The sequence below is a fragment of the Megalobrama amblycephala genome, linkage group LG17, assembly GCF_018812025.1.
Source record: "Megalobrama amblycephala isolate DHTTF-2021 linkage group LG17, ASM1881202v1, whole genome shotgun sequence".
Lineage (NCBI taxonomy): Eukaryota > Metazoa > Chordata > Actinopteri > Cypriniformes > Xenocyprididae > Megalobrama > Megalobrama amblycephala.
Window position 1 is genome coordinate 15,068,411 of NC_063060.1, and position 27,015 is coordinate 15,095,425.

The 27,015-nt window shown below is 36.6% G+C and overlaps 2 protein-coding genes across 2 annotated transcripts; both read right to left on the reverse strand.

The window, feature by feature from the left end:
• Positions 1-15,926: 15,926 nt before the first annotated feature.
• On the reverse strand, positions 15,927-20,254 carry foxf2a (forkhead box F2a). Its single transcript, XM_048164559.1, has 2 exons — positions 18,073-20,254; positions 15,927-16,846 (listed from the first exon to the last, which is right to left on the reverse strand). Exons 1-2 carry the CDS (start codon positions 19,052-19,054, stop codon positions 16,677-16,679), a joined length of 1,152 nt encoding a protein of 383 aa, XP_048020516.1. The 5' UTR covers positions 19,055-20,254; the 3' UTR covers positions 15,927-16,676.
• A 2,689-nt stretch (positions 20,255-22,943) lies between these two features.
• foxq1a (forkhead box Q1a) lies at positions 22,944-24,538 on the reverse strand. The gene has a single exon (XM_048164646.1). It carries the CDS (start codon positions 24,336-24,338, stop codon positions 23,433-23,435), a length of 906 nt encoding a protein of 301 aa, XP_048020603.1. The 5' UTR covers positions 24,339-24,538; the 3' UTR covers positions 22,944-23,432.
• Positions 24,539-27,015: the final 2,477 nt, after the last annotated feature.

Below are 27,015 nucleotides of genomic sequence, written 5' to 3' on the forward strand. Positions count from 1 at the left end.
CTGTCCCAATATACCACTTGCTGATACTCCACCATGGAAAGTCCCTGAACCGCTTGTAGATTTGAGTTTACTAGACAAGCCCAAAGAAGAGTACATTGGAAATGAGGTTAATGCTTTTTTAAATAACACATTTTATTCAGTATTACAAATATTTACAGATGGTTCTAAGGAACCTATCAGTCAGAAGGTTGGATTAGGTGTATATATTCCACAATTTAAAAAACAGATTAGTTTGAGGTTGACTGATGAGATGTCTGTGTACACTGCAGAGTTAACCGTTATAATAATTGGACTACAGTGGGTCGAACAAGTCAGACTAAATAAAGTGGTAATACGTTCAGATTCTTTTTCAGCTTTAATTAGTATAGTACATGCAAGATCAGACAGAGATGATTTATTAATGGAAGTATATTTATCATTATACAGACTGAAAGAGGCTGGAATAGTGGTGTATTTCTGTTGGGTACCAGCACACATTGGGGTAACTGGTAATGAAGTTGCGGATAAACTAGCAAAAAAAGCGCTAGACAAGAGGGAGGTGGATGTTAAAGTACCTATGGGGAAAAAGGAGGCAAAGTCGATTTTAAAGAGAAAGTTAATGAATAAGTGGCAAATGAGATGGGACAGTAGTAGCACAGGGAGATGGTGTTATAGTATCACACAGACAGTAGGGAGGATACATTGTCAGGGAAGAAATAGGAAAGAAGTATTGCTGTCTAGGTTAAGATTGGGACATACAGGGTTAAACTCAACACTGGCAATAATGGGGTTACATGAAAATGGATTATGTGATGTGTGTGGAGCATCTGAAAATGTATGTCATGTATAATTTATTTGTAGTAAGTATAATATTTTCCGGGATGTATTGTTCAGTCATCTGAAGAATGGAGAGGATAGAATGAAGAATGAGGATATTTTAGGAAAAGGTTTAATGGATAGACAGATATATAGAGCACTAATTACGTTTATATATGATTCAGGTTTGGGATTTAGAATATGATATACTTGAAATGTTGAACCTGCCATAGGGGCTGAGTGTGGACGGAGGAGCTGAACATGCAGCGCCAGATGAAGCTCAATGAAACCTCTATTGCAGATATGATAAATAATGATGATGTATGTGGGATTATAGAGTAGGGTTCAACAAGGAAACATAGTTAATGGTCTATTTGTGAAAGAAGGAAGAGGAAATAGTTTTAAACTTCAGACTTATCACCCAAGGTTAATTTGCCATCCAACACAGTAGGTGGCGATAATGCTCCTTTGGAGTTAATCGCCATTAAACAAGAAGAAGAAGAAGTCACATTGTCTGGTCTCGTTTGCATCAAAGGACTTACCTGAATGCTTACCTCAAGGACTCCTCTTGCTACTTACCTGTACTCTGTGTACCCAAGCTCCTATCCTCGTCTTCTATCTGGTGTGAAGTGTTGTCTGAAGTCATCTACTCCATTCAGCAAGTATCATTCTCCATTGTCACTCTGCAACCACAAAAGGATTGTGTCATTCTTCATATCATTCATCAGTCACGAACTTGCATCTGTTTACTCACCTGTTGTCATCCTAATACTCTGCTTGTGTTCAATAAACTACCTGTTAACCTATCTTCTGTCTCCTGGCTGGTCCTATTGTAACAATTACATTATGAACACGTCATATTCTCATAATTGTAATAGCTTTAAAAAATAAAAATAGAATTCCCTTACAGTATGTTTTTAAAAATCTAAATCCAGTCTTAAACTACCCGCAAAATTCAAAATTTAAATATTCATGCAATAATTATTATTATTCTTAGATATTTATTAAACATAAAGCATGATATTCCTTTTACAGTAAATTTAAAAAATCTAAATCCAGTCTTAACCTACCTACAAAATCCACCAGATTATACTACTACTACAATTACTACTAGTACTTGTAACGAGGCGGGACTCAGGCAGAGATCCATTTGCAAGCTTTATTTAAAGTAAGCGTGGTCATACAGGCAGGGTCAAAGCAGGGGCAAACAGGAACAGCAAGGGCTAGGCAGAATCATGGTCAGGATTCAGGCAGTAGATCAGGGCAGGCAGATATCGTTCACAGTCCAGATAACAATAACCAGTCCAAAGGCAGAAGGCAAAAAATCATAAACTGGAAACAGGCAGGATCAATAACAGACAGGATACAAACGCTCAGAATTGTCACAGAAGTAAACAAGACCTCGCAATGAGGTAGTGTGTGAGTGAGTCTTAAATAGTCCAGGTAAAGTGCTAAGCTGTATGTGGCAACAGGTGATTGGTGTGGAGTGTGCATGTGACTGGCAGGGAGGATTATGGGAAATGGAGTCCGGAATGAACAGGAACGTGATACTACTACTACTATTATTATTATTATTATTATTATTATTATTATTATTATTATAACTACTACTACTTCTACTTCTTGTACACATACGGTATACATATTGTTAAATGACAAACAGTGTTAAATACCATACCACTAAAAATGTTGTAAAAAAATAAATAAATAAACATTATATATATATATATATATATATATAGTACAGTTCAAAAGTTTGGAACCACTAAGATTTTTAATGTTTTTAAAAGAAGTTTCGTCTGCTCACCAAGGCTACATTTATTTAATTAAAAATACAGTAAAAACAGTAATATTGTGAAATATTATTACAATTTAAAATAACTGTTTTCTATTTGAATATATTTCACAAAGTAATTTATTCCTGTGATGGCAAAGCTGAATTTTCAGCATCATTACTCCAGTCTTCAGTGTCACATGATCCTTCAGAAATCATTCTAATATGCTGATCTGCTGCTCAAGAAACATTAAATGTGTACAATTGTACAAAATATTGTGTAAAATATTTTTTTCAGGATTATTTGATGAATAGAAAGTTCAAAAAACAGTGTTTATCTGAAATCTAATCTTTTGTAACATTATAAATGTCTTTACTGCCTACTACTTTTCTACTACTACTCTACTTTTGATTGATTTAATGCATCCTTGCTGAATAAAAGTATTCATTTCTTTAATTTCTTTTCAAAAAAATAAAAATAAAAATTCTTACTGACCCCAAACTTTTGAACGGTAGTGTATAATGCTACAGAAGCTTTGTATTTCAGATAAATGCTGTTCTTTTGAACTTTCTATTCATCAAGGAATCCTGAAAAAAAAAGTACACAACTGTTTTCAACATTGAAAATAATCATAAATGTTTATTGAGCAGCAAATCAGCATATTAGAATGATTTCTGAAGGATCATGTGACACTGAAGACTGGAGTAACGATGCTGAAAATTCAGCTTTGCATCACAGGAATAAATTACTTTGTCAAATATATTTAAATAGTACACAGTTATTTTAAATTGTAATAATATTTCACAATATTACTGTTTTTTACTGTATTTTTAATTAAATAAATGTAGCCTTGGTGAGCAGACGAAATTTCTTTTAAAAACATTAAAAATCTTAGTGGTTCCAAACTTTTGAATTGTACTGTACACATAGCAATGAGGTGTGTGTGTGTGTGTGTGTGTGTGTGTGTGTGTGTGTGTGTGTGTGTGTGTGTGTGTGTGTGTGTGTGTGTGTGTGTGTGTGTGTGTGTGTGTGTGTGTGTGTGTGTGTGTGTGTTGCAAATGTACTGTACAGCGTCACTTTGTGCATAAACCTGGATTTTGAAGTTTATCTGTGTCTTAACCAATCAGAATCATTCAACCTGACATGATGACGTAGCATAGAGACTTGTGTAGAGTTTAACTGCTGTTGTCTTGAAAATATATGGCAGAGTGGCCTGCAAACCCCTTGTTGTGAGTGTTGAATCTGACTTCTGCTGATGAAACTGCAACTACTACTCTTCAGTAAAAAAAAAAAATCAATTTATTGCATCTCTGACTCCTAGTCTTCGTTCATCATATCAGGTCCTTGGGTCTGAACTATAAATTTCCCAACACTCTTGTTCTTTGTCAGTCGTTGTTTGCTGTGGATGTATGTAGATGGATTGTTACACTGCTCCCAGTGTTCCTGGTTTTCATGTTCTTGCCTTGTTCATGTTTTTCAATAAACCCCTTGCATTTATATCCATGTCTCTGCCAGCCATTGATACTGGAAGTTTATTTGGGCAATAGGCTACTGATAAGTGAAGTAGACAATTCCACATTCTATCCAGTATTCTAGGAGAACATTTATTTTGTTGTTGCTCAAGACATTTTATTCTTATTCTAGAGGGTAGAATAAGAATACCCTTTATTCTAATAAAGGTTACCCTTTATTCTACCAACAAAAAATATCTGTAATGATTGTTCACTTCTTGAATGACAGACTAGTGCAGGAGTATATGTCACAAATTTATTAATCTTGATTTCTTTCAACCTGTGTGCTTTTTCTTGGTGAGACACTTCTCTGCAGTTTCCATTTGAATGTGGCAGTGAAACACCAATGACTTTTTTTCCTTTTCACACAAATTATGATTGTGGGTCCAGATTATTAATTAATAAAGACTTAAAGGGCTTTCACATTGACAGTTTAGTTTGAAACAGAGCACAGTTCACATGAACATTTGGTAATGTGAAAGCTGTCAAAGCAACTGGGACTCAGATGCGCACTTGTTCAGTAAGTAAAGTAGCCTGCGCACGCGTTTTAGCAGAAAACATCAATTCAACAAAACACAAGTAGGGGATGACAGTGGTGATGATTTACCTGGAATATGGGCGAGAATGATTAATAATAATCATCCATTATTAAAAGGGTTTGGTTCTGTGCAAGATAGCTTGCCAGTTACAAGAGCAATGGTGTAGTGATTATTTTCACCAACAGATGGAGCTACAAGCTAAATTACCGAACTTAACATGAACAAGTGCAGAGTACTATTATCATCCATTATTAAAAGAGGTAGCCACATACTAACTATTCATTCTATACTAACCACATACATTCTATTCACAACATATTACATCCCTTAGTATATAGTATACCCTATATACTGTCGTCATATTTGCATGAGCTTTTTTATGTGCCTGCTAATGTTGTAGTCAAGACCACCTAATCCGAGACCAAGACCAGTGTGCGTTGAGACCAAGACAAGACCAAGGCAAGGTGAGACCGAATCAAGACCAAGACCAGATCAGCACTCAAATTCATCTGAAAGGTCCACATTAACTGCCTGAGAAATGTCTTATTTTTAATGAATAAATACAATTAGAATAATAAGACACTATATACTGTTACCAATCAAATGAAATCACTATCAACAAAATTCATCGTTCCACTGCAGAGGTGGCACAGAAACTGCATCTGAATTGGTAAAATTACAAATGCCTAAACAATGCTTTGTTTATTGAACGTTTGTATAAAATCAATATCACGTTTGAAATTGTGCTCAAATTTGTGAAAACAGCTCTCTTGCTTTTGTTATATATATATTATAATAATTATTTTGTATGTTGTAATATAAAAATCCAGATCTCATTCAAGTACTTTTTTTTCTCTTCAAATTTTTGGGGCATGTGTATTAATCACTCAATTTCTGACTCGGCACAACAGTATAAATAAATCAAATTTTAAATAATAAGCTATTGATTGCATCTGAAGCAAGACGTTTTACATCCAATCACATTAATGATGTTAATAAATCAGAGAATGCACTGGCAATTTAGTGATATCTTCACAATTGTGGTCTTGACCGGTCTTGAAATAAAATCCAGAGTCCTCATAGACCAAGACCTTCAAAAAATGGTCTTAAGACCAGTCTCAAGTACTACAGCACTAGTGCCTACATATGGAATGGTATATAATTTCTATATCTTACACGATTTCAGAAGACATTTTTTTAGTCTTCACTCTTGACTCAATTTGAAGACTTCAGATGCAAAAGCCTCTAAGTGCCATCTGAAATTTTCTTCTAAAATGAGTGTTTTTATCAGGCTGCTATGTTTTAATTTTAGTATTTTCACTTTATTGGCAGTTAATAGATCCTTTTCATTTATGTTAAAGTGAAATTACTGAAAATAAAAATGATCATTTTAGAAGAAAATTTCAGTTGGCACTTAGAGGCTTTTGCATCTGAAGTGTTCATTTACATTTTTTTTTTTTTTTTTTTTTTCAGAGTAAGGGATTTTTATACATTTTTAATTCCCTAATTGCATTCGAAACAAAAAAAAAAAAAAAAAAAAAAACTCAAATGAAGGCTTTATAGACATTATAGCTTTATGTAAATTAAACTTCGCAGTGAGAATTATAGAGTTTAATAAATGTGTTGTCAATTATAGGAGAATCAATATAACAGTCAAGAAAAGGATAATAGAGTCATAAAGAGAGGAGATTGGTGTGTTTGACTTGGCGCTGCAGACTGATCAGTGTATGATGTCAAAGTACCACATCAAAGAGCAGATGGCTCTGTGACTATGACTTTGATGTCATACACCGATCAGCAGAGGTTGTTGAGAGGGAAGGTTAATGTTTTTGAATAAAGATTAAGAGTGCACATGAATTTAAAATAAATAAATAAAATGATGTGGACTTGTAAATCATCAATAATAAACACTGCAACATTCTGTAAAAAAAAAAAAAAAAAAAAAAATAATAATTTATACATGGGTTTCATGTGACGTCACTGTATGTTATCGCCGCCATATTTGTGTCCGGTCACAGCTGCGCGCCCTGTTTAAGTCTATGGTGACAGCAGCTACAAGTGCAGAAGAAGGCCAACAAAACGCTCTCAGAAGGTTCACAACAAGTTTACAATATATCTGGTATATGTTGTGTTATTAGCCGTTTTAACAGTCGTCAGAGAAACCCCGAACTACAATTTTATTCGATTCCGAAGGAGTTAGATCGGCGGAATTGTTGGCTTCAATCAAAATGGACCACACCACTGGCAGCCAAACAGCAATGCACAACATTAATAACTGCTTGGACTGTCATTTACATAACATTATAACGAGAACACTATTGTAATAAAGCGTTGTGTATCCTCTATGTTGTTGTTTCAACGTGTTGTTGTGGAAAGAGCGCTTCTACTGGAGTTAAACATTAATTACACAACTTGTTCAAACTTCACTTGTGCATTAGCGTAATTTTTAAATTTAAGTAGGCCTATTTAAATATCTGATAATCTCATAAAGGATGTGTTTCGTTGAGGTAAATAACCCGCAGAGCTGATGATCATCATAGGGCTCAAAAAGCAAGGCAAAACATTAATATGACTGTCTTCTTATACATGATATTTTAATTGTATACACTTGTAATATAACGTTGTGAATTCTTTGGGCTTATTTGCTGTGTTTCGGAGTTATTGACTACGTTACTTCAAGTTCATCTGTGCGTGGTTTTGTGCAAATACTAGTTGTAATATTTGTATTTTGTATACATTTCTGAATTATCTTATATAGCCTAGGATGTGTTCAGTTGAGTTAATTAACCTTCAGTTTATGGGTTTTGATTCTCTTCATCTTCAGCGTGCGCAGCTCAAAACAGCAATGTTTACTACTGTAATATTTAAACTTTCATGTTTTCAAAAAAATGAATGCATTATTTTTAATAACTAGCACTTATATTGTTCTCGTATTATTTTCATAAACACGTGGTTTGGTTAATAATAATGATCACGAACAATAACAGATTTTTTTCCTCAAATCATATCATTTTGATATTAACATTACTGATTGAGCTAACGGCACTGATTGAACACCCGTAAACTGAAGCGCTTAGGTTAAATTAACTCAACGGAACACATCCTATATATGGCAATTCATATATATTTATACAAGATAAACATAAAATTACAACTTATATTTGCACAAAATCATGCGCGCATGAACTTGAACAAGTAATGTAGTCAGAATAGCTCGTGTTGTGGATGCGTTCCTCCTGTAACAACATGCAGAAACACAGCAACTAGAATTCACAATATTTTAATACAATAGTGTAGATAATTAAAATGTTATTAATATGACAGCCACAATAGTAGATAATGTTTTGTGTTGCTGTTTGAGCACTCGCGCTGAAGCTAAAGATGACCATCAATAAAATGAAGCGCTGCTCTGTTAGTTGCCATCTCGGACACAAATATGGCGGCGGGCATAGCGGAAGTGACGTCTTTGAAACCCATGGATATTAATATTCTCATATTTATTTTGTTTTATTTTTGTAATATGTTTCGTAAAGTCATAATTTTGTTAATATATAATATTGTTTTGACCAGTTTGTTATTTGCAATATGATAAAGGTTAATGAAACCCCAAAACACTTTTTTTGAGATGTAAACAGATAGGCTGCACATCATTGAAAACACTAAAGGTACTCATTAATGTTATTCATAAGTGAAAAATAGTTATTTTTGCATTTTTCAGAGTGATTTCTGTCTTCCGGTTTGAAAAGCTGAGTCGGAGCAACGTCACAAAATCTGACGTAATCGTACTTTCGGCCCAAGTATGGGCATGGTCGAATATGCTGACGTAGACCATTTCGAGCGATTCTCAATATATATTCATGACATAAAGCTCATTTAATCCAATCACTGCGCTGTAGTATGCATAAGATTATATTTGCGGTGTTATGCATGAGGAAGTATAACTTCTCTCGCCTCGGTCTCTTGTCATTCAGAGACATATCGTTGGTGTTCGTTTCCTTAGTGCTACAACACAATGTGTTTTCCTGCGAGACGACCAGAGCAGAGGTTTGGGTGCATGCGGTTGTTTTGCTGTGATCTACCAGCACAAATGGAAAATTGTGCTGGTAGATGTTCGCATGAGATCGCATTACAGCAGATAATTCAAATGTCAAAAAAGTGCGGCTCATTGTATTTGTATTTTGCTCGCGATGCGGTCAGAACTGGAGTTTGAATACGAACACATGAAAAATATGACTGTTATGCTATGCACGCAGAGCGCGCATATGATCGGTTTCAGCGCGGAGCTTTGCGTTGTGTTTAACAACACTAGCCACGTGGCACATAGCTCATACAGAATAAAGTATCTGTGTTTAAAATTTTTATTTCACACATACTCCTGCACCAAACATTAGCCAGCACGGTGTAGTTATGCACACTTCATCAAGTCTTCTTCAAATGAATTATATGTGCAAACTGGACACTGATACAGTGGTGTAGCCTATCTGAACGCAACGACACGATTATTCTAATAGACAAAAGACTGATTGACTGCAGTGCTCGTAAAAGTAATCAAAGTAGCCTAGAGCCCTATTAAATATTCTTTTGCATTTCTCCCTTGTGCTTGGGAGTTTGTTGTCATTTTCTCCGTGCTCTTAACCCTTTCAAGCGTGAGTTTAAAATATTCTAACTGTCCCCCCAGAGTGAGTTTTTTTTAAGGCGACCGTTATTTTAGAGTGTTTGCCTTTAATGTTTCCATAGCGACGCATCATGAGTGTCAAGAGCGAACGCAGCCACAACAACACTGTATGACAGATGGATCGTGATTATTTTGTTTTTCCTTGTTTATTTAAAATATTCACAAACTTGCTTACGATGTCATCAACTATCTGATATTCCGATCCTCAAATATGTGTAAGTGAGTGTGTTTTGTCGTTTAAAAGTCTTTATAAATTATCTTTATCTTGATCTATAACGAGATGGGCGCCGCCATTTTAGTTTGCCCTGCAGTCGGATTTACAGCAGGTGAATTCATCCGTTTCATGACCCTTTAATTACTAATTATAACACTAGTTTATGGATCCCACAACAGAAACAAACAAACAAAAAAAAAAACAAAAAAAAAAATATATATACATAGCCTTCAAAAATGGATTGTAAATCCATAGACAGTATCAAATGAGATTAGTTGGAATGATAAATGCAATGACGCAACTGAACCAATGAACTAAGAATTGTCCCCAGTTTCTATTTCAGAAAACTAAACACCTGAATAATAATATTAATATTAATAATAATAACACAAACATAATAACTGCTTAAATATTCGCATGGAAAGCATTTCTCAGGTGAGTCGGGGCGCCCACTGAAAGCAGCAATGAACGTTTTATGTGGCCAGCATGTATGTAACTGGACAGTACCTGTTCTGGCCGGTAGGTGGGACTGTCCGCCAGCAGGTTCAACAAACCGTCATTGAGTCAAAGGCCCGAATCATCCACCATTCATTCCCGTGGAAGGGGAATTTGCAAAAGCACCTTTGTAATAATCAGGGGCGGATTAGTGATTTGGGTGCCCTAAGCGATTCCAGGTATGGGGCCCCAACAGTCAAACTTCGCACTCAAAACACTCTTTTTCTGTATATATTTTTTCTATTGATTTTTTCTCTATACATTTGTAAATAAACTGCATGTTAAAAATATCTGGAACTTTTATTTTCTCAATGTAAAATTAAATGCAATTGAATTCACCAAAAAAAAAAAAAAAAAAAAAAAAATCACAAACAAACTATTTACAGTTAATTAACCATATTCGTGATTACACTTTAATATTAACACGTCAAAATTTGACAGTCACAGCACTGACATTTTTTTCACACTGTAGACCAGTAGCGGTTCCTGGCTGTAAATTTAGGGCAGATTCTGGGTCTGAGCGCTAGTTTATGATAAACATTTTGTAAGCTTTATGTCCTAATCGCTCAACACATCAGAACACTTTTGGCAGAATTCTAATGTCCTTGCGTTATTAACCCTGAAGGTGCGGTCACACTGCACTTTTAGTTCCATTGACTTCGATCAATGATGATTGACAGATTTTAGTAGACTACACACAACAAACATATAGAATGCCATCTTAGAATTGCCTTAATGTAGGATTTATTGCTTCCGAATGTTGTTTTAGAATGTTACAAGTTATGTAGGAATTCCAGTGAAGAAAACAGCCATGTCTATTCTCAGAAAAACATAAAACACAACAGAACTACTGTATGTAAAAAGGTAACTTTACATTAAGGTTTCGTTTGTAAAGGGTTTATAAAGGTGTTTGTTAATGAGTAATAAGTCATTTGCAAATGCATTATAAATCATTAATAATGCAGTTATAACTGCATGAATAAAAAGGGCAACTTTAATGCAATACCTGCAAAAATTGACTATCATAATTAGACTGAAGGGTGTTGTATTTGTGGTTTTCTTATTAATATCTCATGACTGCCACTTTTCTTACTATGTTGCTTACCAGAAGTTTCTGTCTTACCCATAAATGGTTCACAGGTTTCCACTTTACTTTAAGGTTCACTTTCACAGGTTATTAATGTTTATAACTTATTAATAAATGGTTCACAGGTTTCCACTTTACATTAAGGTTCATTTTCATATGTTATTAATGTTTATAACTCATGAATAAATGGTTCACAAGTGTCCACCCTACATTATGGTTCACAGTTAACTAATACTGGAATTTTTTTTTTTTTTTTTTTTTTTTTTTTCATTATTAATGTCTCATCAAGTTATGGTTATTATCTTATGTTTTATTTTCAAAATAAAGTTGGAATTTCATCTTTAAAAACAAGAAATCAGTTTTTATACACTGCTGTGGATAAGCATCATGACCTTTTTGGAGAGTATTATGGGCAAGACAGAAACTTCTGGTAAGCAACATAGCAAGAAAAGTGGCAGTCATTTACATTTACATTTATGCATTTGGCAGACGCTTTTATCCAAAGCGACTTACATTGCATTATACTATACATTTGTATCTGAGTATGTGCAATCCCTGGGATCGAACCCATGACCTTGGCATTGCTAGTGCCACGCTCTAACCACTGAGCTACAGGAAAGCTATCTCAGTCATGAGATATTAATAAGAAAACCACAAATACAACACCATTCAGTCTAATAGTCTGATAGTCAATTTTTGCTGCATCATGAAATAAACCAGGAATCTGGTTTTGGGTTAAATAAGTGTCAATAAATACATTTATTAAGCAATTATAACATGTGAGTTAAACGGCTCACTATTTGGCAGGTATTGCATTAACGTCGCCCTTTTTATTCATGCAGTTATAACTGCATTATTAATGATTTATAATGCATTTGTAAATTACTTATTACTCATTAACAAACACCTTTATAAACCCTTTACAAAGGGAACCTTAACGTAAAGTGTTACCATAAAATGTATTCACATGAGCACGTTTAAACTAAAGGATTTATACTCTAATTAATTCGATGCGCTACTCCACATAGGAAGAACAGACATGCCAACTAGTTACTGACCTGATGCAGACACATATGTGAAGCGGACTGATATCTTCTTGGTCTGGAGTGAGGTTTACGTGATGTAACGTCACGGGGAAATAAGCGGGGCAGCCAGAAATCTGCCCCAATGGCTCTCTATAAGAGGGTGCTGCAGTTCCATTTTTCACCACAGATTTACATTGGAAATTTGTGGGGCGCTGTAGAGCTGGGAAGGGCTCTAAGACCGGCTGCCACGTTTAGTATCATGATTCATGCCTGCCGAATTCATGCGCTACATTTTAATATATCCTGCTCACTTTACAACTTAAAATAGTCTAGAAAATCCCAAATATATTTGTTGCAGAATGCTGAACACATTTATAATTTGTTATTAATTCAGTGTAGGCTATAATATAGAGGTCTGTGTTTTGGATTCGACTTATAGCCACGATTGGCTAATCTTTTCACATTTTTTTCATATTAATGAAGTAATTGCTGTTTGTGAATCGTCGGCCATCACTGTTCACTGGGAATTTTTCTTTTATTTGAATGGCCCTCTCTTAATAAGCTCACAGCGATCATTATCTGACAGGTGCTTCAGCCAGAAAACAGGACCGTCACTCATTAAAACTCTGTGTGCTATTCGCGTCTGTGTACTGTTCGTGTTCGCGGGCTACACTCACCGGCACATTGTCATCATTTCCCAGAGCCGTGAGTAAACTCATCCCCGTGTCTGGCGGACGCGGGAGAGGGGCTGCTACAGCTTTTTTTCATCTCCGCTGGGGTAGCTGCGTTTCATTGTCTAAACCTCGTCTTCTGCTTGCAAATTCTTACTCTTGCGCGTTCTGTCTCTACATCTACGAGCAGATATAATAATAATGTTAAAATCTTAATGGTTAGGCTATAGACAAGCCATCCAATATATGATAGAAAACTAATAAGTAATATATGATTTATATAGGCTTCTTGATATTTGTCGGGGGGCCCTATTCCCCGGGGCCCTAAGCGGCTGCTTACCTCGCTTATTGGTTAAGTCTGCCCCTGGTAATAATGACATTTACAGATGATGAAATATTGTAGTATTCATTTGGTTCATTTTCGTAAGGGAAGCACAGTCGGTGTGCAATGCGTTTTTCTGTGCTTCAGGAGCTACTGCAGATCATTTTTTACTCATTTGTACATTGATGCTTTTACAGCAAATCCTCGTCACACACAATCACAGTTTAAATTCGCTCCATTTATTAGGCTAGTCTTTATTTCAGTTAGCTTCACATTAGACAAACGGTTCGATCTTTTATTTTGTCGCCCGTTACCAGTTTTAAATCGGTGTGTGACGGAAACTTTGTCCGAAGATGGCGATATTTCGGCAGAAACAGGTGAGACGTCCTTGATCTAAATCGAGTTGTTATGAGACATTGACATTTCCTCATTAAAGGTGAATAACGTGATAAAGAACACATTTGCATTAACTTAAATGTCCACTGTGGCACTTGACTTTGTCCTGTAAGCAACTACAGCGACCGTCTAACACTTTGTAGCAACAGAGAGTTGTTCACTCTGATCAACTGAAATTGGCATGACAACTGCAGTAGGCTACGTAGCCTGTACTTTAAAGCAGGGGTTTTCAACTCTGGCTCTCGAGATCCACTTTCCTGTGAAATTTAGCTCCAACACTAATCAAATAGCTACACATAAACAAGCTAATCAAGGTCTTCAGGATTAAGCTACTAGAAAGTATCCTTTAGGCTGTGTTGTTTATTCATGCTCATTGCGTCATTGAATGGCTGTTTCCATCAACTGAATTATAATTTGTTATGAATGGACAGTTGATCAGCAGACACGGTATATATACTACAGAGAATACAACGACAAAGTGTAGGCCTAGTTTTAATTTTTAAGTATAACACACGTGACAAGCCAATTTTACTAAAGCGTTCTGTTTGAAAGTGTTTTAAAGTGTGAATGAATGAACAGCATGATTATTCTGTTTAAATATACTTAGTATGTAAGGCTTTAAATTCATGCATTTTTTAAAAGTAAATTTTGGTAACACTTTAGTATAGGGAACACATATTCACTATTAACTACGAATTTTCCCTCAATAAACTCCTAATTTACTGCTTATTAATAAGTTTATTTTTAAGTATTGTTATTGGGTAGGATAAAAAATGTAGAATAAGGCAATGCAGAATAAGGCATTAATATGTGCTTAATAAGTATTAATAAACAGTCAATATTCTAGTAATATGCATGCTAATAAGCAACTAGTTAAAATACCCTAAAATAAAGTGTTACCTACATTTTTAAGTAGGCTAATATTAAAGAATCGTTTTTTTTTTTTTTTTTAAAGAATTGTAAAACAATAGGTTTAGTTAACAGTAAAGTAGAGTGCACTTTTTAAGTGTCAAGTATCTTAAGACAAGAAAGTTTATTATAGTAGTCTATACTAAGGTAATTAATTTACATGTATTGTAATTATATTTAGCCTACTTTAAAAAAAATAATAATAAATAATAATAATAATAATAATAATAATAAAAGGTTGGACCACTGAAGTGCCTGGTAATTATTTGTAATTACTTGAATAATTAATTGACAAAAGATGTTTTGGTTACACTTTATTTTAAGGTGTCCGTGTTACAGTGTATTTATACATTTATGTACTGAGTAATAATAATTAACTACTTGTACTATAGGGTTAGGGTTAAGATGAGTGTTTAATTGCGTGGTTAATTATAGTTATAGTTATAGTTATTAATACAGTAACTACATGTAACGTGTAACAACGACACTGTAAAATAAAGTGTTACCGATATATATATATATATATATATATATATATATATATATATATATATATATATATATATATATATATATATATTTAAAAGACAAGCAATTTATTTTTACTTACAAAAATGTTAGAAAATGTTTAGTTTTAGTTTTGTATTATTTTGTACACAAAGTAATTTTAAAAAGCTTCAATATACATATCGACCTAAATATAGACCTATTACTAATAAGGCCAATGTAAAAACTATCTAATGATTAGCCTACACATTATTATGAATTAATTTGCATTTTACTTTTCACAGTATTTGATATAACAGTAGATGGCGACATTGCACCACGTTTAAGTATTAAAAATTCAGTAGTTCTGCGTAGGCCTATATGAGTAATATGGATTCAGCTGAGAAAACCTTTTAAGACGTTCTCTATTCTTTCTACTCGTTGATAATTCCAGTAATAATCAAATTCAGCTATATGATATGGCCCCCGCTTTTATTTGACTGTCTCTGATTTTATGGTACTCGGATTCAGTGCTTGAGTTTGAGATTTAATTGAAAAATTTGCTTTTATACGTTTTATTTATTATCTGATAAAAGTGCGTATATGGCTTAGATGCGCCTTCGATCGAGTTTTACCAAACTTACTGTGATTAAATTGGTCATAGATTTGTCAAAAGTGTGACTTACTTTGTCAAGGTTATATTGTCTTAACTGTCGTAACCCAGTTTCATCGTTTTTTATTAATCTATTTTATCTATTTTTACCTACTACCTGTTTATTTTTATTTTATTTTTATTTTTTTACAACAATCTAAGAAGGACGTTTTCTTTACTCTTGAAGTGCGTATTTGATTCTGAAGAGGCCAGATATTTTTATTTTTAAAATGTACAATTTTAAAGGCAACTGCATAAATAAATACAATAAACTAAAATGTTGATGGTTCAAATATTTTGCGTTTTTTATCCAGACAAACAAGTAACTCATTTAAAAATTAAGCAATAAATAAATAAATACACGTAGCCTACTGTTTTTGAGAATACATCGTTTTATTGTACTGTACATAACTGTTTTGTCAACTTGTTAAACTAACAAAAGTGCAATCATTATTATTCTATTATGGTTTTCGTAGGCCTTTTTCCTTTTACACAGGAAATTACCCACAGACCTACACATTCACCCCTGAAAATATAAGAGGTGGAATCATCGAAGAGCTGTCAAAAAGAAACACACATAAGGTTTAGACAAATAAGATAGGCTAATTGGTATTCAAGTGGGTTTGCGACACGCATCAAATCCCACACCACTGAGCTGTAAGTTCTGTATTTCGTGGTGTTGCTGAGTGCATCTAAAATAACAAGTTTTAATTTTACTACGACTTTATTATGCTCACTTATTGAGCACATTGCCCTCTCATTCTCATTGAATTCATACAAGAGATTTGGCTATTGATTATGCACTGGAATAAAACCGTTTTGTTAAACAACGTGTCTCCTTATTTGCAGATGTTTCGAGGTTTTTCCAAGATAGTAAATATATTTCATAAACTTTCCAGCACACTCTCGCTCCCTGTGGAGTCCTCAGTTCCGATCAATTCTTCCTTCATGGTTTCTCTCGTTGAATACGGAGAGATAAACGGCTTCACTTTTACGTCTTCCATTTATTTTATTTATTCTTCGTAGAGAACCGTGCATCAAGCACACACAATCTCGTAACTTGCGAGCTCAGTCCGTACGTTAGATGTATTATTCTCCCCCTCCCCTGCTTGGCATAGTTTAAATTACATAACGCATGGCTTTACATCTTGACAGACTCCTTGGTGATGATGAAGCTGATGATGATAGTAGGATCCACTGGTGGATGGATGAAACGACGTTATACCGTTGAAGTTCAGCACAAAGTCTTTTCTGTCACAGACTGGCGATGAGTGGCTTTGGTATCGAGACATTCCTACACACGAAAAAGGAAAAAAAATAAGAAAGAAAAACAATTATTAATATATTGCTAGATTAATATCGCCAATGAAAGTATGTTTAAATGTCATTAACTGTCTTTAAGCGCATGCACGAGTTTATGTTTTCTTTCAGTTTACAGCAGTTTAATATTATTTTTATGTTTTGAAAGACATACTCTTTACCGGCACAAGTGATGTATTCTAGTCATTTCAATGCCATGTCAGTCTTTAAAGAACAATGGCATCTTTTAAATGGAATTCATTAATGGAATTAATGGAATTCTAGCAATTATTCACGACGTGTTTGTTGCATTTTCTTTTCATTAACATGATTTAAATGAAATGTAGGTGACTTTTTTTTTTCACCTAAGCCTCATACAAAGCTTCACATTTAAGACAGTCCGCACTGGCTAAACTGAACCTATTGAGGGATGTGCGTGTAAAATCCTCTTTAGTTTGCAGTAATGTTGGGTTTTCATTACCGATCCACTGGCAAAGACGACATTGTTTTCGTAACCTTTAAAAAAAGGTGGAAAGAAAATTCCCAAATAGCGCAATAGGGCCTTTTGCGTCAGACATTTGCTATTTTCCTAATTAGACAGTTTCTCCAACACAGCATTGCAAGGAAATCAACTTTATTGGCACGCACAAAAATTAATTCATAACGTCGGTCTATACGCGCCCTTAACACGTTTAACAAGTTGACTAAAACATTGTAGGCCTCTGAAAATAATTTAGGTACTTAATTTTCCTAATTTGAGGGAATAAAAAGTAGAATGATTGTACAGTACAGATGTGATTGTATGTCTGGCTCAAGGAATTTACCCATTCTTTAAATATTATATTGTATTATTATTGTAAATTAATATCGATGAATAGATAGGCTATAACGAAACAATAATTGTAATAAATTGTAGGCTATAGCTTTAAAAGCAAATCGATACTCTATGCTACTACATTGATACATCGAAAAAAATAGGCCTAGGCTAGGCTAAATTGTTAAAACAGTGCTTTTTGTATACAAACATGATTTTAACATCAATATGTTTGCGTGCTTAAATTATGTTGTATTTAGCCAGGCTTTTTAGTTTAAACGAAAATGTATTTTTTTTAAAGAAATGTTTTTTATAATAACAGCAGCTACACTAAATCCTGATAAACTTTATATGCAGATATTAAACCGAGACATTATAAAGATTATAAAGTGCAGTGGCGGCTTTACCTGAGATGTCGGCCGAGTCTCTGCCGTTGTGATGGAGATAGCTTTGCTCCAGAGAATAGGGAGGCATACTCGAGTGTAATCCAGAGGAGGTCGGGCTGCTGGAAGTTAGTGGCTGCTGTTTAATATAAGGAGACACGCCTGATGAAGCCCAATGTGCCGAGGCGGCTCCATACGGCGAATGGCACTCCAGAGAGCCGCTCATCGCCGGGGGTGAGTGAAGCGGACTGTTGCTGCTGTCTGGGCCGTACTCGCCGTTGGAAGCAACTTGGCATGCCGTCATGTACGTGGAGCCCGGACTTGATGACATGTGTGAGACATGATGACCTGCACTAAGGCCATCGTATCCCGCGTGAACGCCAGGCACCGGGTTGGTCATCATGTCCAGATTATAGCCATTGGCATGGCAGGCCAGGGATGAGGAGGGCGACTGGAAGTCAAAGTTTTGCGGCAGCATGGAAGCGCCGAAGCCGATTCCGTTCATCATGCGGTACATGGGTTTGAGAGCCTGGCATTTCCTTCGGAAACCGCGGGGCCTGCGTCGAAAAGAGCCCTCCTCGAACATGAACTCGCTCCCGGGGTCGATGGTCCAATAGTGGCCTTTACCCGGCCGCCCGAGGCCCTTAGGAAGTTTGATGAAACATTCGTTGAGAGACAAATTGTGTCTGACAGAATTTTTCCAGCCCTGATAAGAACCCCTAAAAAACGGGAAGCGAGCCTGGAGGAACTGATAAATTTCACTCAGCGTCAACCTTTTGGTCGGAGAGCTTTGTATCGCCATGACTATAAGAGCGATATAGGAATAAGGTGGCTTTTCGGGGCGCCTCATGCCCGAATTGGACTTTTTGCCTTTGCTACCGGTCGTAGCTGTGCTCTCCAGCACTGTCTGTGTGTTCTGAAGCGCCGAGTGCATACCACTGGATGTCGGGCTGGATCTGAGGGGAGGCGGCGGGTCAAGCTGCTGCTGAGAGCTTTCAGTCGTCATTGCTAAGCCTTGCAGCCTAAAGGAAACTGAATGGATGTACAACGATAGGATCAGTCTTGAAAAATATTCAGTCAAAAGCACCTCAGGCTATAAAATAAAGGAGAAAACTATAGGTACTCCAAGAAAATCTCTCTTAAAAGCCAATGACTCTTCAGGGCGGCCGAGGTCAGTACGCCAAAATTCTGCTCTGCTCGCAGGACGCGCTCCTCGTTGAAGCCACCAGCTGTGTGTCGCCAGGATAGCGACCCCTCCTTAGTCTCTTGGTGGCCATCGTGAGGACTAATCCTTTAAGAGAAGGAAACTCAATGCTCCAGAGTCCTCTGGCGCAAAGACGTGCGGCCAAACAAAACGCGACCACCTATCAATTCGTAAATCTCTTTCTGCCCCCTAGATCCCCACTAAATTCCTCCAAGAAATCTCCTCAAACTGTGGAGACCCACCCCTTTCCATGTCTGGCATACCTCCAGCTATCGGTCTGGCAGGAGGCTGTGCAGAGTCCGAGGAGAGAGACTCCCCACCTCCCCTCTGACAACCTAAATACACGCAATAACGCCATTTATCAAGCCTAGTCCGACATTTCAATCAACAGCGCCACACGCCAAACACCGGGGCGAAAGCTGTCAGAGCTCCAGTAATTAATGGTGTGTTTTGGTGAGAGTTCTGGCACTAATAGATGGGAGGTTGAAATAAAAAACGCACTTCTAGTGAGTGGCGCGTTCGTATTGCTCGCGCATTTGACCAACGAAAGAACAGCCATATAACGTGCGAAGTAAGAGTTCGTTGCTTCGTCAAAGAGAGAAGAATGTGAGCGCGTAAGGCAGTGACCTGGTTGAGCATCTCGTCAAGTTAAGCATGATGGGGGTGGGCGAAAAAAGTCCCTCTCCAAGTGTATACAAGTTCTTGTAAAGGGCTGTTCTGGATAAATGATTTTGACATGAGTGGAAGCAGGCTTTTTCCATCAGCCGCTGCGCCAGTGCTTGGATACCACACACAGCGCAGTGTCAGTTTACCGTCCCGGACCCCCGATCATCCCCCCTGAGAGGAGAACTAATTAATTGTGGAAAATGAGCTTAATTGGCCATACGAAAAAATCTCCAGTGCAAAGCAACATCCATGATTATCGCTAAAGAAAAACAATAAAAATATGTCCAAAGTCACTTGAATTCATTTTAATTATTTAATTAATCATTTCCAACAAACTTAATCGATGTCGATTAATAATCTAATAATAATAATAATAATAACCTATTTTATGCTTTACTAAGTAGACGGTTCTATAATTAACGAACTTTGTTTTATTATCTTTGCACGTAACAGTGGTTATTTAAAACAATTCTCTGTGTGTCTATTTATTTGCTTTGTAAAATAATCGATTCTGATGAGAGCCTCTTCAAGTTTAAACAGCAGGCCTATACTGCAATTTTGGCTTCGTCATGAATACAAGCACTGAATGCTGTCGATTCCGAGGGCAATTTTCACAACCATGCCTCATAGGCAGAAACAAGCAGTCTCACAAAGACAACAAAAGGATGTAAAGATAAAATCAGCCCTCGTCATAACAATAAAGGTAAAGAAAATAATCGCCCCAAAAATTCCCGGCAACATCAAACCCACTATCCCTGCTGCGTTCAGGATGCACGCTTGGCTTAGAAAAAGCCGTACTCGGTGCAAAAAGAAAAATACGTGAAAGTCTTTGAAGGTTTAACACCGCAGCCTCTCGTTGTGGGGATAATATTGTTGTATTAGACTACTGGATTCCTCTACTGTTGTTGGTGACCTTTTGACTAAGGGTGACAACAATTGACGTCGAGTCTCTGAGGCCGTATTTGAATGCTGATTGGCACTGGTCAGAGCTGTCGATATTAAAGATTTTTGTTCTCCGCGTGACAAGAGGCTCTTCGGAGGACGGATATTTTCAGTTCTGGGCAGAATATAAATATTGAATTGCTAAATATATCTGTGTCCGCTCTCGGGGAAACTCTGCGAAGAAAAAACAAAGCACCGAGTTCTCGAGGCGCCTAAGAATGACGAATGTTTCTCCCCCTCACAAGTCCAACAACTTCAGCAATTGTTTAAATTTCAATCAAACAAATAAACTGCATGATAATAACAAAGATTATACTCTTTGGGGAATTGCTGACGTGGGTTTTAATTTTCCCTGCATCGTCATCTTGATATGTAAAAAATTGAACAACAAACAAATATGGATACCTATTAAAATGTAGTACATAATTTTTTATAAAAGAATCCAATTTGACCATGTGAATAAAATTTGATTATAATAATCTTGTGAATGAAATTATTAAAATATTGATTTTGAAATATACTTTTGCCTGAACTGTGCTGTTATGTAGGCTAGTAGTCTAGACGATATATTATACATTGCCTCCTGTAGGTTGCAGTATAGTCTCTCCAGTTGATAGCCCTTCTAAACACCATAAATGGCAACAGGCCTTGTCAGTTTGATTGGTGGCTATGACTTTCTCCTTGACGTCACATAACATAAGTAGAAGTTGAGGTCTTTTTTTTTTTTTTTTTTTTTTTAAGATTGCCATGAGGTGGTGGTTTGATGAGAGTGTTACCGATATGATGTCAATTTCAATTATTTTACTAAGGACATTTGTGACTGTAATTTATTTAGTGTAGACAATATAAATGACACACATAGACTACATGGACATTTGACTACATATGTGGGTTATGCTCCTGTGCACGCGACATTTTTACTGCTTAATTCATTAATTCGCCACTTGATCGTGGATTCATAATTCCTCAAATTGGTCTGCTTTTTAAGGACAATGGTCTGTTGATACGTGTCTATACCCCCCCCCCCCCCCCCCCCAAAAAAAAGCCAGGGTCTATACGATACTGATAAAGATATCGAACTGATTAAAAAAAGTAATTAATAAATAAATGAAATAAAAACCGAACGAAACTGCAACAATAATAAAAAATAAAAAAAATTAACAAAAAAAATACTTATATTACTAATAATAACAACACGATTTTGTTCAACATGATTTTGTTTAACACGATGAAAAGAGTTTGGCAGATATGTTTAAGGGGCATGCTCGAGAAAAGGACAAGGACAGATTCATTTTTACAAATTAAGCATCTTATGGCTTTTATAATATCTTAGTAGGTAAATCACTGTTCTTGGCCTTGAAAACTGAGTTATGTCATCTTATCTTCAGGACCGTGGACAGCTCGCGGCAACGTATGGAACTTTTTCATCCTGCGTCCCACGGGGATTTTATTTCAATATTCACAGCTTCCGCAAATTGAAGCTGTTTTATCTTGTTTTTGTTGTCTTTCACCAAAGTCTCAAAATTGCCACGTTCTCAACGTGCTCATCTATTGATATACTGTACTAATTTTAAGGATACAGATGGAAAGTGTGAAAACAATCAGAGGCGGCCAGACATTAAGTGCATTGTAAGACGAACTACAGCTATAAAACTCACTGGTTATTGAAAACATTATAACATCTACATTTTATGATGATTTGAGAAAACAAACTGGTAAAATTTCAATAAGGTTCATTAGTTAAACATGAGTTAATGTATTAACTAACATGAACTACCCATGAGCAATACATTACTGTATTTACTTATCTTCGTTAACGTTATAATGAAAAAGCAGTTGTTCATTGTTCATGTTAGTTCACAGTGCATTAACTAATGTTAACAAGATTTTAATAATGTATTAGTAAATGTTGAAATTAACATGAACAAAGATGCTGTATAAGTGAAGTTCATTATTAGTTCATGTTAACTAATGAACCTTATTGTAAAGTATTACCAATAATCTTAGTATTTGCACACATGACAGAATTCACAGGATATCCTTTGAAAACCTCTGACGATAAAATTATCGACTGATAAATCAATTCGTGTTTAATTTTAAAGCATGTTTTATTATTCAATATAAAATGTGCATGCATTCTGTCAGTACATATACATTAATTCCAGTTAACGAGATTGATACAGGAGCCTCACTTTCCATATAAGAACTCGAACTGAGTTTGTCTCTGGTATAGTTTATCTTGAATAGTGAATCTGAAATGAATACAAGTAGCATTATTTTAGTTTTATAAGAATCGTTTGAGGCACCTGGTTCAACACACTTAAACACAAATGACAAATAAATACACTGAAAACAACTTAGAACAACACAACCGTTCAGTAGCACAATAAAAATAGTATATTAAATAGTTCACAACTTTGTGTTCACTCCTTTTCATTTTGCATAAAACTTTCCGAATGATTTACCAAAAGGCTATTTATGCAGACGGATGAAATGTGTTTTGCAAAATGTTTTTGTCAAGTCACGAGTGCTCAGAAAGTGCCGAAGTTCCCCACCCAAGGCCCACCCAATATTATGACAACAAATAGTCAATCTTGAACGGGCTGTATGCAAACGCTGGCATGGGCGCTACTGCTGTGGTGTGGGGGATCGAGAGACAATCGGATGTCAGCTGGAAAGGGAAAAAGTCTCGTTGGTGACGGTAGCTGATGGCAGGGTCCTCGGGGGACCCGTAGGATCGAAGCACCTGCGTGTGAGTGAGAGCGACAGGGGAGCCCCGCATGACATAAGGCAACATGTCCACTCCCCCCTGCCAGGTGTCAGGTTTGTGAACGGGGCGTTCCTCTTTCCTGAAAGGTCGGCTGAGGATGCTGTCAATGGCGAAAGAACTTGTAAACTTGGCGCTGGAAGGAGGCGTAACGATAGAGTCCCTGGTGTCCACTGCTGCAGCTTGGCTCGGCCCCTCTGGCTCCTTGCCTGTTTTTTTGCTGATGCGCTTTCTCCTTCGACGAAACACTCCGTCCGCAAAGGTGTATTCGCTGTGCGGATTCAGCATCCAGTAGTTGTCCTTGCCCCACGGTCTGGAGGGATCCCGAAGCACCTTCAGAAAGCAGTCGTTTAGAGACAGATTGTGGCGCACCGAGTTCCTCCAGCCGGTGTAGCTGCCTCTAAAAAACGGGAACTTTTTCATGAGGTAGTCATTGATTTCGGCTAAAGTGAGACGGCCCGAGTCCGAGTCCCGGATGGCCATGGCAATCAGAGCGATGTAAGAGTACGGGGGCTTGGGTCTCCGGGTATAGGGCTTGCCTTTGCTCTCAGCGCCCGGAGGAACAGGTGCCGGACTGTGCGCTACGCAGTCTCCATCCGAGCCCAGCTCTTCCTCCGCGGACATCGGCGACGGGATACTGCCCTCTGCGTCGCTGCAGAGCTCCACGGGCTTGGAGTCGTAGTGACCCCCACAGAAAACTTCCAGCTTCATTTGCAGACGTGACTTTGTGACAATATTAACTGTTCCCACAAAAGCCTCTTTGCTGAAAAAAGTTCCCAAAAACTCGGGGGGAAAAAAAGTTACTTTAGAGCTAGAATAGCCACGCGGCGCTGTCAAACACAATCCCAAGTGTGAGAGTGACAGGACCTGTACCTGCTGCAAATAAGTGCACTTAACATCCCGAGCGGGCGCTCAGCTGTCTAATATAGCAGCTCACCTCCGGGTATGCCTACAGGGGGCGGGGCCTCACGAGCTGTCTTTAAGTCTTAAAATCAATCTTACAAAAACACACAAGGATCATGCACACCCTGTTTTGAAATAAAGCGGTCCAGCATCTGTGGACAAATATCATTTAGACTTATGATGAATTACTTTGTTGATTTCAAACGAGTTTCGTCACAGTAAGGTGGGTTCACCTGCGTCTTTGCTCACCTTTGCGCACTCCTAGAAGAATTTCATGTCGGGAAACCAGGTGGCGTGCGTTTATCAGACATGACACAGGCAGCCGTGCAGTCAACAAAAACAATTACGTATAGGCAGTACAGTCCTGATTCTATACAAGTATAATAGAATTAGAATTGGCTTAATCATAGGGACAAACCTGTTTTGTTTGTGATCTTTGCTAGACTTTTTATGGTGTTGTATTTATTAAGTTTCAACCTATTGTAATAATTTCCCAACATTTTTATGTAATTTTAGATGTGTCAATCACATTACTTATTAGAGTAATAGCAGAGAACAACTGGTTGATTACAGCAAAGGAGAATATTTTTACAACAAAGTAAAAAAAAAAAAAAAAACGTGATGTACTGTTTAGCATCTTTCTCATACACATTTTTTGAATTAATGATGAATGTCATTCATGCGTGTAAATAAGATGCACAATGCCAATATGAATTCAGTGTAAATGATAGGTTTCTTCTCATTTTCAAACATTTAGGAAGCAGTTTTAACTCGAGTTAGATTGCATCAAATATTTTATTTGTAAAACACTGAATGGACAAATTTTGTCCTATGTTGTGACTCTTAATGCAGTACCAATTAAAGACATTTTATATTACTTAAGCAAGCAGAATGTGTTATGAATTATGCTCGAAACATGTATTATGCAATCCGGTGTAATGGTTTCATATATGTGCACTCTTAGTTCTGAATAGAACCCTAGGGTTCTTGACTCAATTTTAAAGAAAACATTATGCCAAAAAGTTTCTATAGCCTATAGAGAAATGTCTTAAAGGGTTAGTTCACCCAAAAATCATTCGTTCCTCGTTCCACACCCGTAAAGAGCTTTGTTCATCTTCGGAACACAACTTAAGATATGTTGATGAAATCCGAGAATTTTTTTATCCTCTATTGAAAGCAACGAAATTACCACATTCAAGGTCCAGAGAAGTAGTAAAAACATCGTTAAAATAGTCAACGTGACTGTGGTTCAACCTTAATATTATTAAGTGATGAGAATACTTTTTGTGCGCAAAAATAAAACAAAAATAACGACTTTATTCAACAAATTGGTCTCTCCCCTATCATTCTGCTAAACTATTTATGTTGCAGAGTTTTCGTGTTTATGTCCGAACGGCAGCTCAGTAGGCTATTGGCCGGCTCTGGTCACGTGAGGAGCACGACGCATGTGTGTGATGTTGATGCAGGAGCTGGCCAATAGAGTACCTCAGGGATGACGCGTTTTTGTAGGCCAACCCGGAAGTTAGCGGCGCACAGGTTCCCTTGGTTGAAAGCCTATGCATTTTTCCCATAGACTTTTGGAAAATCGCAGAAAATAAGCTGTGTTTAACAAAGGGTTATGACACTTGCACGTTTTGTCTATCAAGATAATCTTTACAAGTTAAAACAACATAAATACATTTTGAAGCCTAAATAAAGTGGTCAGATATAAAAAGCTAACAGTAGGCTATAAACGAACTACAGCGCACCATGGTCACGGATCAACTTCACCACCACCAAGCTTCCTCAAACTGTATTTAAAAACAACGTTATTTAAAAATATGCTCGCTGATTATGATCTGTGCTGTGTATGAATACTTTTTCATGAGAAATGCAGTCCAAATGTTCTGTTTGTTATGATGACGTCTAAAGTCCCCGCCAAAGGAAGTAGTCCCTTTTAGCAATTTGTTAGCAACCGCCGTTTTTACGACACAATAAAGGTTTAAAAAATCACAAGCGGGTTATAACTGGTGTGATTTATGTCATAGATCAAAACGTGAAAATATTTAGAGGCTTTGTTAATCACATACCTTATTACAGGCGATTTAGCAAAAACCCATTCAAAAAACCCATTGACTTCAGAGCAATGGAACCGGAAGCCCTAAAATGCTAACTCGCTTCCGGGTTTTGCCTACAAAAATGCATCATCCCTGAGGCACTCTATACTGAGCTGGCATTCGGACGTAAACACAGAAGCTCTGCAATGCAATAGCTTTGCAGAATGACAGGGGAGAGACCAATTTGTTGAATAAAGTCGTTATTTTTGTTTTGTTTTGTTGCGTAATTTTAACAATGCTTTCACTACTTTTCTGGAACTTGAATGTGGTAATTTCGTTGTTTTCAACAGAGGATAAAAAACCTCTCGGATTTCATTGGCTGTCTTTTGGTTGTCAGAATGTCTGTTGTTAATGTTATTGTTATTGTTAATTGTTAATGTCAGATAACA